Source organism: Trichoplusia ni, chromosome 14 (assembly GCF_003590095.1).
Source record: "Trichoplusia ni isolate ovarian cell line Hi5 chromosome 14, tn1, whole genome shotgun sequence".
NCBI lineage: Eukaryota > Metazoa > Arthropoda > Insecta > Lepidoptera > Noctuidae > Trichoplusia > Trichoplusia ni.
Window position 1 is genome coordinate 4,998,193 of NC_039491.1, and position 19,796 is coordinate 5,017,988.

The window sequence follows — 19,796 nt, forward strand, 5'->3', positions numbered from 1 at the left end:
ATGGTGTGGTCTTGGTTTGGTCATGGTTTTTTTTTCTATTAAAACTGCTTATTCTAATAGTTTCAGAAATGAATCTATAAAAAGATGTACTCTTTATCGCTTTTGGTTTTTCTAGACAGAAGTAGAGATGAAGGATTGTACATGCGATGTTTAACAACTGACCATCTTATGGAAATGCAATGTCACCTACTGCGTCTCATTGTGTTTATTAGGGCCTGGAAAATTTGATATTTGAAATCTCCAAAACGACCAGTAAAGTAGAGACCAATACTTGTTTTGCGTTATAATACAGCAATGATCTTCGAGAGTTAAAGGTCCCCACGACAGATGTATGTTTGTAAATCCCCCCGCGACACAAGGATTCAATATCTTTCCTCGAGGGCCGTTTTTTTTAAATAATATTATGGCTCCGTTTTCGACTTCGGTAGGAAGGGGTTTGTTCGTCTTCAAATCAAGTGCAGAAAGATCCCTAGACTCAGAGCAAATATTAGGAATGTACAAACATGTACATGGACATCATTATTATGATTATTCAAGCTGTAGTCTGATTGTTTTATGATAATATATAAATGTTTTCTACAATTGCAATTATAAATTTCTTATTTCACACATTCCCATTGGCGTTTATCTAGTGGAAAGTTTCCGGGTAGCAGTTCCCATAGCATGAACAATGTATGTGAGATCTGCAACACCACGTTTCTACGGTGTGTTGTATCTTCTTGTTTTTGTAGAGAGTACCGTATTGTTCTGTGTTGGATTATTACGTGGTTTCTGTTGTCTTATAAGGCTAGGTTTCACGTCATTATTAATGGTGATGATGTATTCGTTATCTGTTAATGTACTGTTTCTCGGATGTTATGGGAGATTAATTTTTTAACTCCATGACAGCATCTGTCTTTGGATCTTGATTTTCAAAAATATGATAAAATACATAATACTCTACATCTTTCGCACAGTGCTATCTAGTCTCAAAATAACAACTGATCTACCCAGTCATATAACAAATGATCGCGCTCATTATAGAATTTTGTCTCGAACCATTTCTGCACTGATCCAAAAAGCCAAAACCCATTGGAAAAACTTTACGATATGCATTTTAAATGCAGTAATCCAATGAAAAGCTCGATTTTGTGTTATAGTGTGGTAAGAGTTGGATTTGGAATGGTTTTAATTGAAATTAGCCCAAACACTTACGTTTTGTCCGGAATCTTACAAGTCACTATTCCCGTGTAACAATGATCAACACATATTATCAAGATCTAATTAATATATTTCTTATGACGGTTGTTCGTGGGAACTAATGCTCGTACATATAGTTCGTGACTTGTTTCGATATTTTTCTGTATCAAAGTTTTTTTTTATATGAATGACCTTATTATCGACGACGACATCAATTTAGTTGTGATGAAGTTTTTGTTTGTTTGACTGTCAAGCATTTTTATTGACGAAGGTCAAGAGAATAGCGATAAAGTTGGTCGAATTTATTGGTTCAGATTTTTTACTAAGGTGTTTACTGAACACCATCGAATATGTATTTCAAGTAGAAACCTAAGTCTAGCCTTTTCATTGTAGAAGAGTGTTATAATACTGTGTCTTTTGTCTTACTCATTACTTTGTCACCCATCCTATTTGTTTTCAGACTACTTGTTTGGAACCCTCAGTGTACCGAGTCTGACTCGCATTGACCGAGTTTCCTTCATTTCATTACATACAGTTCTCTAACATCAAAATTTAACTGTGTCTTAAGGAAGTGTAACAATTACGTCAAAATAGTGCAAACTTAAAATTCCATTTGTCACGACTCACGTCCGACCGGCTTGCCGTAATGTCCGCCATTGCGCTTCATTGTGTCCAAACAATAGTATCGGTGGTGTCACTCATCATGGTCAATTATTTGTTCTCGATAATCGATTTATCACATCAAAATAATAGTATACTGGAGATCCGCTGGTCGACAATTTTAGAATTAGGTCAATGAAATGTTTGGTTAAGGTTTCTGGTCGGTAGAACTAGTTGCTGAGGTGTGGCTATACAGTTCACTTCTAGGTTTAGTAGTTTTAAAAACAATTGCACATCTTTCGTCATGCAACTTTAAAACGCCAGTGACTTGTTTTGCTTTTCGCTTAACGCCAAGCCAAATGCTGATACGACACATTAGTGTAGCTATTTTTTATAAGGACACTACCTGTCCTTACTTATCCTCTTTATCAGCAGTCAGGCAGTCACGTCAGAATTAAGTTCTTCTTACCTAGAAACAGCAGGGACGAAATGATATCTAGCGCATTGGAGGACTAAAGTAGTTAGTACTGTACTCCTAATTGTTTTCAACACTTAAAATAATAGGCTAATTATTCACACGTGCAAATAATCTTCGACACCTATTTATAAATATCCGGTTATCATTAAAATGTCCTTGTTTAAATCAAAATCGTTGAAGATTCGTCTTAGTTACTTACAGTTTCGGTGCAACAAAATAAAAGACGACTCATTAACAAAATATCGCCTGTATTCTATAACCTATAAACGTATCTTGACCTATAAGGCTTGGGATAACAGAACAATAAGATAATTCATTACTCCAAGGCTTCTTATTGTGTTCAAGTCATTATAGTTAGAGGAAAAGCTTATGGTTGTGGGTAATTGTTTTGTGACCATAATAATTGCGTTTGATGACACTTGCGAGCTGGTTTGAAATGTAATTTAAGTATGTTGCGTTGTGGTTGGCTACGGAACTGTTTTGTAGTTCAAGTTAAGTCACGAGTTCTAACTGCATGCAAAAAAGAAGTACTTAACTGATAATATTTTGAAAAGAATGAAATCAAACAATTGACTTCTTGTTATAAAAATATTGATTAAAATTGATGGTGACTATACTATTTGCCATCCGTTTGCTAGCCTATAACACGATTAGGCGATGTTTATTCGTTGAATAATCAATAGAAGGAGAAGGAGTTTCCAAACACTATTCACATGCAGAAATTTATGTCTTTACGTTTTTGTGTGTTTCGAAAATATGTGGATTGAGTTGGGGTGTAGACAATCCACGTTTTTTTTATGCTGTAATAATCTGTCACTTTTTATTTTAATTTGAATTTGACCCAAGTAAGACAGCTCACGCAAAAAAAAAACAACAATAGCAATAACGTAACCAAATAGTTTTTATTCAATTTAATCATTTCTCAAATCATAATAAATAAGGTTATCTTTCAGACTTACAAGGGAACCTTGAATATTTTCGGGTAAAAAATGAATCTCAATTTATTCACAATAGAAAATTACTAGAAAAAACACTTGTAGGTTTTGTGTTGTTATGCGGTGTGACTAACAACACGTATTTATTGACTGAAAGGATATTCATTGCCATTAATAAAAAAAACAGGGCAAATCAAACCAAACGTCAATCGATCGTTTTTTATATTAGATGGAAGGATTTTTTTTGCGTTTTTTGCATATGCAATAAGATTTTTTCAAAATCAGTAGTTTCGTTTAAATTTGTGCTAAAAACAAACCTACATAAATCCAAGTTAGTGCAAATTTTGGGTCAAATCTAATTAGCGGCTTGAGAATGATATGGTGACACATCGATGTTACAATACTGCGTTCAGCTTATTAACACTATTAGGGAAAATATTGTACTTGTATATACGCTCTTAGAGGTTGGAGTACTAGATTCATTCATAGATAAAAACAATAACAACGAAATAAATAAGTACTAAAATTTTAACAAGTCGAGTATAAATAATTGATGCTAAATTGAAAATGGGGCATTTTCTTGGTGCAATTTGCTAACTTTTATGTGGTAAGAGGATTTTAGGATTTTTCGGTTTTAATCTAAAAATATAACATAAATCATCTTTTTTGTAACGTTGACAATTTTTTTGTGATATTTAGTTGATTTTATTTTTAAATTTTCCAAGCATTATAAAGTAAGTAACCAACTGTCTGCCTGCCTAGGATAGGTATTGAATATTGATTGATATATTTCTATTTATTGTTTCTTGTGAGATGACGGCCGATAGGAAGGTATGGAAGAAGATGACATGTTGCGCCGACCCCAAATAAAATAATTGGGATAAGGGCAGGGGAATGATGATGATATTTCTATTTATTCTATGAATTTACTATGCCCATAATTTAAATTTTCAACGTTAAAACAAAGATTTAAAAATTAATCTGATATGATTTGCCTTCACCTTGATATGAAATCAGCACGGATTCAGGGTCAAAAGTGGGTAAACGTCACAACGCTAGTTTTTTTTTGCATTTTTGTGACCAAAACTACGTTGTTGCGCTTTTAAGACAATGTACAACCGATAGCAAAGATTGTGAAGACATACAAAAAGTTGTAGCTAACCTTGTGAAATGCAAATAAAATAAAATTGAAACGTCTCTAAGTGTACTCTAATAACTTTTCTACTTAGCGGTACAAGCAAGCTTTTCACACAACCAACGCACGTAGTTCGCTAATTGATGACAAAAGACGATCCTGACCTTAGAATTTTACTCCCACTTATAGAAAACACTCGACCAATTTCAGGCACACTCTAATTACGACGGCTTAGAATCCAAATTCGCTTGTAATTTTGATGTAGAAGGGTTAATTTAACTTGGTGTGGAAGTGCAAATGGATTGCATAGTATTGTGCCAAATATTTAAGCAGCTTTGTGCTCGATAGTACATACGTTTGTAAACTTGAACTAGTTTTGTTATGAATGAGTTTTTTGTTAGTAAGCTTTTGTTGACTTCTTTAGTAGTCGATGTTGTTATGACAGATCGGTTATTTGACTTCTAGATGACTTTACAAAAGTGTTTTCCTTATTTTGATGTACCGGATGTTTATAGTGCGATGTTGCCACTATTGTCTATTGTAGTATGTAGGTACTAACCCGTAACTAAATAAGTTGTCGTAAGTCAGCAAGTAGGTATGTATTGCTTTACTTATTTCAGTGTTTTTGATCCAATTGAAGATGTATAAGCATAGTGTGAAAATACTAAAAAAAGTTTAGAGTAACCATAAGCTAGATCAGTAAAAAAATAACCAACTCTTTTACCTATCTCAAGTACCAATAAAAAATCCGTCAAGTGGGAGTTACATTCGCGACATTACTCTGAACAAATAGGCTTAAGATTTTTCTTACTACATCACTGCGCGGATAGGATAGAACACTGCCCAGACTCAGTTACACTCTACAATTACGATAATCCCTAAAAGAACCCCTTTTCACGACTATCGTAGTTTCCAAAAATTGCACACTAAATAGTTTCCTTATTTACGTTAAATTACAAGAAGACATCGTCAGCGTCACGATACGATTGCAAAACTCCACAGTATGGGAATGTCCTCTATCATTGACAATGGACATACGTTAACTTGTGTGAGAATTAATAGACGTCTCATTATTTTGTGGAGACGGCATTGAAGTGGCTACCGTAAGGTCTCAACTTTATCTTTATGCGGTTCAGCTTCATCGAATTTTGTCCCTTCTTGTATGTTGGGGGTATTTGGATAGACATAGCTTTCGATAAAATGTTTATTTAAGTGTAAAGATTTTGGAAAAGGCCTGCTGTTTTTTCTACAAATATTTACCAGTGTCGAGTAGTAGTCAGTAATTTGAATACAATGAGCTATATAAAAGTAATTTGTTTTATAAATAACGCTCATAGAACAATAGAGTGGTATATTTAAACTAGTGGTCATTGAAGAGGCAGCAAAATTTAACATTTTACATGAAGTATGAAATCAGATAGCGCAAAACCCTTCTTGATTGATTGGTTTCATTTATTTGCTATACATGTTTGTACATAAAAGAATAGATTTCAAAAAAGGTATTAAATAGAAAGAGGCATTTAACAGTAAGAAGCTGTTTATTATATTAAGTTATCACTTAGTATCAATGCATATCAATATCGAGCAAGCAAACATTACTAGAATTTGACGTCTACACGTGTTGTATATGAATAACTCTACCTAGATCGTCCTAGACTTAATAAAGTTGGTACCAAGTAGTACGCACTACAACACTAAAACAATTATGTTTAGATCGTGACAAGTAACTATAATATGGATGAATAATTAACGCATAAACACAGTCTCAAGTTCAAAACCAGTTTAATACCGTGGGCAACTGAATTTGTTATATTTATATGTAGCTGGAGTAATGAGTACTTTGTTGTAATTAACGTTTCTTTGACATTCAATTTAATTACAGTTTTCATGTATGTTATTATGACTAAGAGTCAGTTGCTGTTTAACTTGAAAAAAAATAAGGTAGGAAACTAGATAAATAGTGTTGTCACACTATAAGAAATTTATAATTCATTTGTTATTCCTAACAAGTGTATATCATTTTCTTAATGATCATTTTTTTTAGAAAAGTGGTTTATATAACCATCCTAAGTAAAGTAATTTAATGAACCTCATCATCATTTTATGATTTTAACCCAACCGTGATTACAGTCACTTATGACATGCAAAGACAAAAAACTTAACTAGTTTTAATTTAGTTCTATATCAAAGTAAAACAATATGCCTTAACCACCGAATAATTGTTGTTACGATACAAATCAACTTGAACTTGAGTCCGAAACGAGCGTGAAGATTAAATCTCAAAGTAAATCAAGGTTGGATAATGAATTGTTGAACAGTTTCTAAGGGACTTATGACATTTGTTAGATGTAATTCGCCACGGACAAGGTTGTTTTATTGTATTTACTTTAGTTATGTGTATTATTTACCCTTGTTTCGGGCTGTCAGTTTTGCCGCCATCTTTTGAAATAAAACTGTTGAATTTGTCGGTGCGCAAAACTACACCTTGGATGAGGGTTCAATCCTACAACGGTTCGTTTCTTAAAAGTTCTGGTTCAATTACCAAGGGTAAAACAGAACGGTTATAAATAAATTATAAAAAAATACAAATTTTGTTCAAAATGTCTTTTTCATTCCTCCGACTTGCACTTGGTCTAATTTTTATGAAGTGGTTGTCAGTAGGAGTTATTATTAGATACGTTTTTATTTTCGTTTATTCCATCAATTAATTAATTCGTTGTCTTTGTGGGTTGTGTAGATTAACAAAGGAAATATAGATACTAGATAAAACAGGAGCTGATACAATTCGAAATTATGTATGTAGTCCTTAACCTGTAATTGAAAGAAAAAAGTGTGAACAGAAGTTTATTCACGGTTTTTAATTACATCGAGATATACGATAATCATCATAAAATTGCTGTCTTTAATTACGGTTCATCCGGGTTTTTGAGGTAATTGTATTATGAATCAACGAGATGTTGACCTTTGCCTACTTCGCGAAACTCATACTTCATTATGAAGGAATCTCAAACAAATAATTACGGGAAAACATATGAATTGACTTGCTTGATCGTGCTCATGGTTGTGGTGATAGGCAGCGATTTCCGCACTTTGGCCTTAGATTAGCCTATTACGCTTGGATAATTTTATTGGCTTGCTCTGTAGTAAAATAGGCTAAGAGTAGCTCGTGGCTAAGCTATAACCGCATAAGTGATTCGATCACAGGTTAAGCCATGCTTGACGCAATTGGTTCGTAGATGGGTGACCATCTTTGTCATAACGAGTTCCTCCGTGTTTCGGAAGGCACGTTAAATTGTGGGTCCCGGCTGTTATTTCTACATCTTTGACAGTCGTTACAGGTAGTCAGAAGCTTGAATAGTCTGACAGCCAGACTAACCAAGCTGAGGTACCTGGGCAACACGATACCCCGTGTTGCCCAGGTAAATGGGTTGAAGAGGTCAATCGCTCCTTGTAAAGCACTGGTACTTAGCTGAAACCGGTTTTACTGGTAGCCGAACCCAACATAGTTGGAAAAAGGCTAGGCCAATGATGAGTTAAATACGCTAATCTATGCTTGGCTTTGATAGTCCATTTGTCCAGCCGTCCAAACTCGTTTAAGAAGCGCTGAAGCCTTCGAACTCAACGTATCGTGTAGTCTCCTGTGTGGTAGTTTGCTGCTTGTCCGTGCACTCCGGGAGTACCGGAGTAACAAATTGTTTGTTTTCCGGACAAACTTCTCAGTGGATTATAATTATCTGTAACACGGTTTTTGGACGGTTTGTTGATGGCTTATTATTAAAGTGCTGCTTTTGCACTTTCGAATGGGACCATAAATCTGTAAATCTACGGTGTACATTCATCTATACTATGTGAAGATAATTAAAAAATATATGTCTGTGAAAAAGAATAAGATGAAGTATCATAATATCTGGCTTAAACCATTATAAAGATGACACTATCTATTTAAATATAAAACTTTTAGATAATTTAGTTTAATCAGCATTTAGCATAATAGACTGCCAAATGCAAGGCAAGATACTATAATGAATCAACATTTTTTTAAATAGCAACTCTTATATTTCCTATGCGCATGGATCAGAATATAGCCCCATTGTATTTTACAATCGGAATATATTCTGGTCTATTCTTAGTAGCCAACACATTAGGTGTCTATCTGATACCATCATGTCACCTAATAACAATAGTTGTCAATTATAGCAGCAATATCAGTGTGATTCACACATAATGTGCATAATATCATCACGCTATAGCCTCTGAGTCACTAAAGTAATTGCTGTAAAAAAATCAACGATTTTTATTTATCATTGTTTTTCATCATTGCAAATGACGTCATTGACTTAATTAAGGTTTTAAAATCGTTTGTGTCTATAACAGTTCAAGATTTATAATGCTTTTTATGACTTTAAGTAAAACAACATTTTCTTGGTCGGTTTTTTATTGCCATTTTAATCCTGCTAGGTACAATTTGAATGGAATTTAACTTTGAGCCATTGCGGTGTAGAAGAAGTTTCTTAATTTCTTCTAGGTACAATACTACAAATTACTTTTTTCCTTAATGTGGGTAAATTAATCATATGTAATAATTTATAATATAATGCAATGGTGGTTTGAGTTAAAAACTCTAAACTGCTCTAAAGTTTAAGTATTTAATAAATTAGCAAATAAAATCTTTATTTCACCTTCTTTCTTCTTCAAGTTTAAGTGATTGGAAGTTACCTCAAAATAACCATTAATCTTCTTTACCATACAAATCCTAAACCAAACTCTGATTGTCATTACAGTTGGATGCCCAGCAACGCTACACGCTGTTCCAACGAGGGTTATGGGAAGCCGCCCAGCAGATACCGCGAGGAGTCATCAGAGACTTCCCCACCTTCAGACAATTAAGATTATTGAGCATCATTGGACCTGCCGCATTACCTCCAGATCAACTTGACAGAGTAAGTATTAAGATGTCTCTGTAACCTAACACTAGGATCTACATTGAGTACTTTAGTTCCTACGTTATCCACCATGGGGAGAGAGACACACCTAGTTTTCTCAGTTAGTTTAAAGTTAGCGAATTGCTACTTTGGAATTTGTATGAAGGGTACAGAAAGAGACAAAAAAAATTACCTAATATTCTGGTCTTTGATTGTTTGAACAAAATGAGTTTCGAATTCAACTCTTGCTACATGATCGGTGTATAGTTAAGAAAAATTGAGTTCACCAAATTCATATCCATCACTAAATGTGCATTCGTCTTTTGTTTCCAGTACAATCGCATCATCAACGACATGCTCGCCGTCTACAACACCGCTGAGATCTGCGCTTACAACGAACCCTTCAAATGTGGCCTACACTTACAACCTGAACTCCAACACATCATGTCTCATTCTCGGGATTGGGACGAGCTTCAACATATCTGGACTGAGTGGAGAAGAAACACTGGTAGACGAGTCAGGGATCTGTATGAACAGCTTGTTGATCTAACCAATCAGGCCGCGAGATTGAATAGTAAGTAGAATAGTAATGTCAAATAGAATACATAAAATTATGTTAAAGCCATAATACCTTAGTAATATAAAGCTTTTCAGTGCAAAAGCAAAGCGCCTGCGTAAGTATGACCATTGCCTTTGAGGCAAACGGTATGCTCGCATAATACTATAAGGCGCTAATGTTCTAGCAAACCTTTAACAAATGAACACAGCAGTTTTAGCCATTTTTGGTAAAACAGAGAAAACGGATTTTAAAACATAAACTTCTTTTTTTTCAGATTTCACTGACGCTTCCGCGTACTGGATGTTCCCGTACGAGACGTCCAATATGAGACAGGAAGTAGACGAAGTTTGGGAACAGGTAACTAAATCATGTTCTATGTATGAATTCAGTTTTGATAGGATCGTTTAGGATTCTAAACGTCTGAATATCGGCGTTTTTAGTAAACCAACGTGGAACTTTTTGTACATCGCAAATAATTATTTATTTAACAAATATGACACGCTTACGCCTTTTTATCGGATAATCAAATCCCAAATTGCAGTACGACAACTATGAATCTGCGTCACGAAAATTGTTAAAACTATACAGTAGTATAGTCCAGTATAACTTTAAGCTAAATAAATATGAAAATAATATTCAATTCAACTGAAATATTAATCTTCAGGTAAAACCACTGTACGAACTCCTCCACGCATACGTCCGTCGTCGTCTCCGGGAAGCCTACGGTCCTGAACGTATCTCCCGCTCAGCTCCACTACCGGCCCACATCCTCGGTGACATGTGGGGTCAGAGCTGGTCTGGGATCGTACCAGTCACCCTGCCTTACCCAGGAAAAACATTAGTCGATGTAACTCCTGAAATGGTTCAACAGGTAATAGAGAACAGATGCCTTTTTTATGATGATTTACAATCTGTAAGAAAGTTGGGCTCAAGCAATTCCTAAATAGAGGAAATTGTTCTGTCTCAAACAACAGCGCAAAATCAGTACCTGTTATTACAGACAAGGGCACTGTTAAAAACTATTTTTATTTCCACTTTTCATAAGTTACATCAATACATTTTCGCTTTTAATACTGCGAAATACTTAATATCTATATCCCTAACAATCTTTGATTCCAGGGCTACACTCCGCTTACAATCTTCCAACTGGCCGAAGAGTTCTTCGTGTCAATGAACATGTCTGCGATGCCACATGACTTCTGGGCACTGAGCGCACTCCAACAACCCACAGACAGACACATACACTGTCAACCCTCGGCTTGGGACTTTTGTAATAGACATGACTATAGGTAAGGTCATTTTCATTAGAATTTATTTAAAGCATTTCACCCTTTCAAATGCAGGATTTTTCCTTAGAGCTTGCTTCATCACTACACTCCCTAATTAAGTCTGCTCTACAAGTATCAAATTGGCGTCTATTTGGTAAAGAATTAAACAATCAAATCCCATTACTTCTTCTTCTACTCACTAGCTTTTATTGGATTATTTCAGAATCAAAATGTGCACCCACGTCGACATGAAGGACTTGGTGACAGCTCACCACGAGATGGCTCACATTGAATATTTCCTGGCGTACAGAAACTTACCTAAAGTGTTCCGCGATGGAGCCAACCCAGGTAAGATTTTTATTATGTTTAGTTACAAACCAACGTTGCTGAAAAATTATAAGTAGTGTTTTTTGGTGAATAAATAAATCCCATAATTTGGGAACACTAAATAAATACATAGCATAGGAAGTAGTAACATAAAACAAATTTATTTAATGATTTAATTTCAACTTGGTAAATGAATGTCTCTTAAAACGACAATCCCGAGAGCTACAAGCTAAATCTGGAATAACATTGATTAAACTGCATGCGGTCATATTAATCTTTATCTACGTACTTATTAGGAAATGCAAGAGTGCATGTTTTTACTTTCACTACTTAATCTCCAGTCACATAAATATCGTAATAGCTACGGAAAGATTGTAAAATTTTCATAACTGAGCAATGACTTATACTATAGAAACGTAAATGAAAAGTATCTCGAGGTCCAAGGTCAAATAAAACTATAATTATTTATTTTCGTGATAAACAACAACAAATCTAACACACTTTAATTTGATTTAAATAAAACTCTAATAATACAATACTAAAAACAATACTGCGCTAATGAACAGCGCCATCTGGTGGTTGTGCGTAACGCCAGAGTTGCAGAGGTCGGTCTTGCAAGTGCAGTAGGTGACGAACAAGTCGCCGTTACCAACAACACGTCTGCAGGGCTGGTCAGTTACCTCGTCTTCGGCTAGGTACCCACATTGGCGAACAACACGAACCTTGCCATTTACTGTGGAGAAGGAAGAAAATAGATATATATTCCAGATCATTCAGCTAGAGAATACTATTCAGGTTAACAAAAAATTGACAGAAAATTTCGTAAACCCACGTCTTGACTTCATAATTAAATTAATTTAAATGCCTTTTACAAATTAGACTTCGTAGATAGCAAGTGAATTTATAAACAAAAAATCATATATGGACAGTAGATATGTGTTTTAAAAAGAAAGGAAAGAGTTTGTCATGAAATACATAGATTGATTACAATGATTTCATAATGTTTTGCTTTTTACTTAGCAGTTAGTCAAAGTGAAATATGAAAGCTTAGATCAAAAATTTATGCGTAGGAGGATGCATAATATATAATTAAATAAATACTTGTCAGGTTAGTGACATTTTCTTTATAACTTTCAAATAGTATCGATTGAATCTTAGCTCATCATAATACTCACTCTCCATTTTAATAGCCCGGCAGAAGGTAGGTTCTATTGGCTCTATGTGTTCAGGGGGGTCCCTCAGGGAGCAGTTTATGATGCCCAAACTAAACGAGTCGAACTCCTCGCCACAACGAGGATCGTACGCACTGTTGCAGTCGTAACATAGGATCGAAGACGCTGGATCAAAATAATAATAGACGATTAAGTAAATTAAGAAAAATCCATACTGTACGGATTTTTTTAAACTAAAGAAAATCTTAGACACTATTCCCTTACTCATCAAGCATACCTTCCAATTGTGGGCTTAACGATTTCTTTTTTAACTAATTTGATATTTCCAAACTAAGGATAGTCAAAATCAGGTCTCCAGAATAAGAGAACTTGAACCTTGCTCTAGTTTTGAAACGACTATTGCTATATTACCTATGGGGTGCTTATTTACATTGATTACAGAGAGTCTGTTCAAAAGAGAAGAACCTGGAAGATGGTTCTAATTCTTGATTCTGTGGTTTTTGTGGTACACATGCCAGACTGGACATCCAATATTATTTTTTACTTATTATGCAGGCAAAGGAAACACCATATTATTATACAAACAATGTAAAGATAGGTATATTTCTCAAGAGAATTTGAGCCAAGTTCAACTGTCTGCGGTTTGTAATCCAATTTTGATGGAGGTTGAAAGGCTTCATGTGAGCTGTGACCCGTGACATACTTAGATATAGAAGGATTTAGGAAAAGACAACCAAATAAGGGAAAATAAAAGTAAGTCTTAATAAAACTTAAGATTACCTACTGATAAGTTAAATATTGGTGTCGTTTAGACCCAGATTTGATTTCGGCTATTGATTTTATGTTATTTAATTGTTGATAAGTTTTAAAAGCAAAATAAGAAAAGTTTCATAAGGATGGCCAATGAAAAAGATGTTAGTGTCACTAATTCCGGTCTTACTTGCATAGTTTATGCGATTTTTTGGATACTTGTAGATTTTGTGGACACAGTCTAGAATAACTCATAAATATCAAAATCTAAATCTAAAATTACCAAATATGACAATTCTGAAAATACTAAAAGACTATTTTTATATTTTTTAAGAACTTATTGCATTAAAAATTACATTATTTAAAATAATACGAGCCTCTCATGTCCTTGCAATCAAAAACAACCTCATTGTGTCAAAGCCTTCACTCCATTAATTGAAAGCAAGAACGAAATACATTTTACTTTCGTTCCAAAGTTCAAGTTCTTAGCAATCAATTAAAAATCAACTCACCATATTTGACATAACACAGCAAACCGACGACAGATGTAATCACAGCAGCTTGTGATAAAGCCTTCATGCTGAAAACCTCAGAAACTCCGTACACAAACACCAACACCGATGAACTGAATTAGATTTGTATGGAAACACATAATTAAATTATCGTGGACTAGTGTTCTAGTTACACGAAACTTAAAGAAACGTTGATGTTGCTTTACTTTGAATAAGGTTGTGGAATGGGGATGTATTGGTCTGGAATTAATAGGATAATGCTGAAACAGATTAGACACTATCAAATTGAGAGATTACTTAAAATGAGGGTGGATTTTGTGTTCTATGTACATAATAATATGTCATTGTATAAATTCTATGATCATAATTTTGAATTGATACTTAAATCTTTTAAAATAATAAGCAGAGAAGTACGATCAAGATGGGTCAAAAGAAGCTGTCCGCATGTGAAAATTGGATAATTAATTCAAAGATGAACTAAAGTGTACTTTTATCATACTTTTCTCTATCATTAGCTAGTTGAAGCTGTTTCTAATCTCATTTATTTATTTGGATTTTGAACCTTTAACCAGAAAAGTTAAAACCTCCCAATCATTACCATAAATAACGGATGCTTCTGTAATACTGAAAGTTTATTTACTTAGAAGCTCATAAAAAGTTCAAAGATCTGCATTTTGCCAGTCATTCGTATAATATTTCCTTACGCCATCCGTGGTTCCGCCATCCACCAGTGTAGAAGAAGTGCCACAACTTTAGATTGGAAGTGGTAAAAGAGTTTATATAAAACGACGCAAATACAATCTTCATACAACTATTAAAGGTTACTCTCATGTAAGGGGTATTTTTTTTACGACTCCCACACTAAAGACCTTAATCTTTATGTCGCGATTTTCACAAACGTTCAATCACACGCGCAAAGATACCCAGACTTCGAACATGCGTTAAAATTACTTCTAACTTAATAATTAGACAGTTCTAAATGCGTATTTAATTAGACGTTTGCCTTTCTACTCACGAAAAAGACATTACATTTTTTATGATTTAATTGCAACGTTTAAACAAAACAAAAATGTTACAGTAGTAAAATAACGAACCACTATACTTTTACATAATAATTAAATCTCAGGTGGCGTTTCGAAATGTGGAGCGTATTGTTAGGAAATTGTATGAATTGAAGCTAAATTGTTCCTCTTACGACAACTTAGGACGACTTTCGGTTTACTTCTTGTAAGACGTGACTAGAATTATTCACGCTAACCGAAACTTGTTTTACTCGTACAAAAACAATGAACACAATGAAAATAAATGTAAAGTTTGTCTCACTTCGGGGCGATGGTCATAATATGTTAAGGATATGGAACAAAGCTGGAACGCCATAGATTCGGTATCACTGTTTTTTTCAAGTGACAATATAATACGGTTCAGACTCTATGTTAAAATGGCCCAAATAACAAAAAAAAAAGTAAAGAAGAATTAGAACATCGAGATTATAATTCGCACATGTACATGTCGTACGCGTTTTAGGAAATTCACGGAAATTAATGCTAACTATTACGGAGTCTCGTTACGTAACTCACGCGCATCACAACCACACGCGTCTTGATCCACGGATGTGTAATGCATAGAAGAGACTTGAGTGTATCATGCTGTTAAAAGGTAATTCGTTGAAATAAAGATGTGATCGCTTTTCTTTTCTCATTATGTTCCTTTATCGCTTCCAGTTAGTTTCAAAACTACATAGGTAGCGAACTCACTGCCAGTTTTCAACGTAAGTTTTAAGTCACTGTTAGTTGCCTTTAGCTGGAATTTCATTTTAGATTGCTTTTTGCTTCAAGAGTAGTTGTATTAGTAGTCAAAGATGATAGACGATTTCCAAGCAGGTATAATACTTACGTTGTAAGGTGTCTATTGAGCTTTTAAATATAATGTTACGTCTGTTAAATGTCACTTCTAGATGAAAAGCTTCTGAGTAGCAACAAATACTTTATTTTTTGTATTGGACTGCATGAGCGAACATCGAGGTCAAGTTCAATAAACACGAAATCCATTTTGATTCCTAAATACTTAATACCACTGTTACGTACTTATTATGGCAGCATAATGATAACAATTAAAGAAATACTCGTAGCACTTTTTACATTTTAATAAAGCTAATATCTTTATTATTAAGTTGAGACTATGCTTTGACTATTTAATTTTGATTTAGTAGTTTCACACAAAATTAATATTTATGACATTAGTTTATCAGTGCAAGAATTTTGGAAAGTGATTATTATAATTTGTTACGTATACCTAGTCTGTATTCGTTTTCGTAAATATACAAAATAATTTCATAGTTGTTTTGTTATAGTTTTTTGGTGTGCAGGAATTATTTAAATTCTAACGAGTCTGGGTTAGGATTTTTGTTTTCTACATTTCTTCCCTGCAAAATTGTATAGAAGAAATAACATCCAATTCTAAAGATCACCTCTCATAATATTAGAATTAAGTTCTATGGAGAGATCGTGTAATTAAAATAAATATATTGTTTAAACAATCTTAGATAAACACGTGTGTGTCATCAAAGCACTAGTAAACATTTTAATTACAGTTATCATAGTTACGCCTTATGTAACTGAACATCACGTTCTTGCAATATTTGTTGATGAAAGACTGCGATTTTTTTTACAACTGTAACTAGTCTATTGGTCATGCAAATTAATGATCATGATATAAAATATTATCATTAGCAATATATTATAACTGATAGAGCTGGGTGAATTAAAACACTACTTATGGAACCTTACATTATAAGTTATTTTGTTTGACACTTTACGTTGATACCTTAACTGAAAACAACCATTTAGAAAGAGAGAAATTTCAGACTCTGTCTTTCTGGAGTTCCGGACCCAAACTGTAAAACCGGAACAACATTAAGGTTCCGTTGTCTGTCCGTAAAATAAACAAAACATTAATATATAAAAGCAAGGTTAAGTAACTGTTTTGAAATTGCCAAGTAAAGAACCCTCAGTGTCGAAAGTACAACTCGCACTTGAACGGTTTTTGTTATAGCATGACGCTTAATTTAAAATCGTCGTTGTGGATAAAACCTAGTCAAAGTTATAGCCAATACTGGATTTTATTTCCGCCATTTTGTTGCGCTCGAGTTTATCAATCGGGAGCAGGTTAACATCCGCGTGCGCGCGCAGCTTTCACCCGCCGCGGCGCATGCGCAGATGGTTTGCATCTCTTTTGTTATTCAATAGACCATTGATAGGTTTAATATTTAATTGTAGAAAAAAATATGTTTTCTTTGAACAAAAAGATGTTTGTTGTTAATTTTCGTTAAGAGCATATTGTTATTAATTTATGTATTTTTATTTATCAATAAATGTGACATATGTTTTTTTTTCAATAATTGAATTTTGGACTATCAATATTTTTTTACCTCTTTAATTTTGTGAACGAACAAACCATCATATATAAATTAAATAGTTCTTTAGAATTTTTGGTATAAGCTACCAACCCTATATATCAATAATTTCTTGTTCGATACATATGACAAAGTCTTTTATTCTACAAAGTTCTCGTATCTCAAATAAATAGACATTTAAAACCACCTCCGGTCTCCGGATTAGTTACAAAACAGATGTCAAGTTACGCAACGGAGAGGCCGGCTAACTCGGAAGTCACCCAGATGTGTACGCGTCGCGAATGTTGATCGTAGATACACGGTACATTGTATGCAAACACTCCAGTTTATAACGGTTTAGATAAACTGAGATCACGTAATTAGTTGTTGGGTATTGTTTTGGTGGCATACATTAGAAGAGATTTTGAAATGACGGGAGAGGGACTTGTGGTATGTCTGGATGTCATATTAAACCTGATTTGGTTGTTCTCAAGTACGTCCAAATGATTGAAGGTTTTTGTGGAATTTACTTTAAAAAGGCTGTGGATCTAAACGTCTCAGTTTCTTTGACTAGTCTAAAAAAAAGTGGACAAATAGCTACGCACAGTCTAGGTTCATTTATCCCAAGCGTAATATTTAGCTTTTAGCTATTAACTGCGATTTTACCATCACCATTTTAACCCTCATGTTTGAAGTCCACTACGTGTATATTTTTTTGCAATTTAAAAGTAATTTCTTCATAATTGAAGATATGTCGTTTCCTCGTTAACAACATCTTAACAGTTTTAATCTTTGTTGAGGTTTTTTGGATCCATATTTTTAACGACCCGAAAAATATGTCAATAGGCCTATTGAATAAAATATTCTGTAATTATGGAATGTAGCTCTAAAAATACATCCAGAAGGTACTAAACCTATTCTTCGACTTCCTTTACATAGCGTTTTCCCTATACATGCCTGCCAGTTATAAATCAATGCCTATTAGACTAGAAGCCATTATTTCTCTACATGCTATAACTCAATCTTGAAACAAGTAACACCAACAAAAAACTCAAAGGAACAAGTAGTAGTGACGTAATTTAATTGACACTTGATAGCTAACAAGAAAGGGTGTAAAGAATTTATGATAACCAGGAACTTTTCCGCTCTATTTTTGTCACCGTACTTTCTAGTCGACCGATACTTCCTGATCATAATCCGATACTCTTTATTGCCTGTTATCGACGATGCAATGTATCCAAGTGTTCCTTGCATATTACAGTAAGACGCGTAACCGTTAAGGTTTGAAGCTGCTTTTTTTAATTCCCAAAAATGGCATGATATCCGAAAAAAAAAAACTTATTTTTTCGTATTACATGACATTTTATAATTTCATTTAAAATAAGTTATTAAATATAAAACTAAGGGATGTGCTGATTTATGGTTGTAGAGAGAGTCACGTGTTTTTAGACTCGCTACTTTAATACATGACTCTATATAGCTAGCTAAATGAAGCAATTATTGGGATACTAAAACTTAAGCTCAAAAACAATTTTCGCCACTTAGCGCAGTTGGTCAAATAAATATAGCAAAAAAACGCATTATTTCCCAACAAACCAAACATTATTTACGTCCTACTTCCAGCTCTAATAGCGAGATACTATTGTTTCATTAGTACCCTTTGTTACCAAAGATATCTTGTACAAGCAATACAATCATGGAATTATATCTTCACGCTTCCAGTTTTAGGTAAAGTGACGCACCGCTAGTACGAATAAGTGCAGTTTTCTAAAACGTATCTTTCTCTTTTGTTTTGACCGAATCTGCGTACGCGTTACGTCACACGTAACCGAGTTCCTAAATATAGAATCTTTTTTACATTTACTTGGTCATTAAAATGTACTTAAAAGTTGAGTATTTGAGTTCTTTAATGCGCGTTTGTATGTTCCACAGCCTATAGATATATACTGCCGTTTAAGATCTCTGTGTTCAATTTATATGTAGCAATTCACTTCCCTTCCACACATGTAGCAATTAATGACGTAAATAGCGTAATTGTAAACGTTGATTAGCAATTACTGTTCGCTAACGCATTATGGACCTCATGGCTAATTGAACACGAAAGAAATTTCCCTAGGACTATCTTCAAAAAAGCTTTAAGAATAGGTTCTATATAGAAAAATATGTCATTCTTTTTTTGTCCTGCAGGTTTTCACGAAGCCATCGGAGAAACCATTGCCTTATCCGTCTCATCTCCTCGTCACTTACAAACCTTGGGGCTCGTTCAACGCTCAGTGGACGACACCGCTCATGATATAAACTACCTGTTTACGCAAGCCATGGACAAGCTAGCCTTCTTACCGTTTGCTCTCGTGATGGATCGGTGGCGCTGGGACGTCTTCACTGGAGATGTTAGGAAAGAACAATACAACTGTCATTGGTGGAGACTGAGGTTTGTAACTTAATTGTTTATGTCACAAACAGTTTTAACTGCCTTACCTAATTTTCGGAGCCCACTGGACATGCGGTATGATGAAATCCTCGCGACACAAGGATTGAATTCGCATGTGCGGGGGTCGTTTCTTTTAA

General features: G+C 34.3%; 1 protein-coding gene across 1 annotated transcript in view; it reads left to right on the forward strand.

The window, feature by feature from the left end:
* LOC113500811 (angiotensin-converting enzyme-like) overlaps positions 1–19,796 on the forward strand; it is a 75,751-nt gene that overhangs the window by 53,496 nt on the left and 2,459 nt on the right. Inside the window, exons 26-32 of the mRNA XM_026881709.1 lie at positions 9,109–9,267; positions 9,583–9,823; positions 10,083–10,165; positions 10,473–10,679; positions 10,928–11,097; positions 11,300–11,424; positions 19,416–19,659. Of these exons, the coding sequence (XP_026737510.1) occupies positions 9,109–9,267; positions 9,583–9,823; positions 10,083–10,165; positions 10,473–10,679; positions 10,928–11,097; positions 11,300–11,424; positions 19,416–19,659 (1,229 nt within the window). The remainder of the gene's footprint in view (positions 1–9,108; positions 9,268–9,582; positions 9,824–10,082; positions 10,166–10,472; positions 10,680–10,927; positions 11,098–11,299; positions 11,425–19,415; positions 19,660–19,796) is intronic.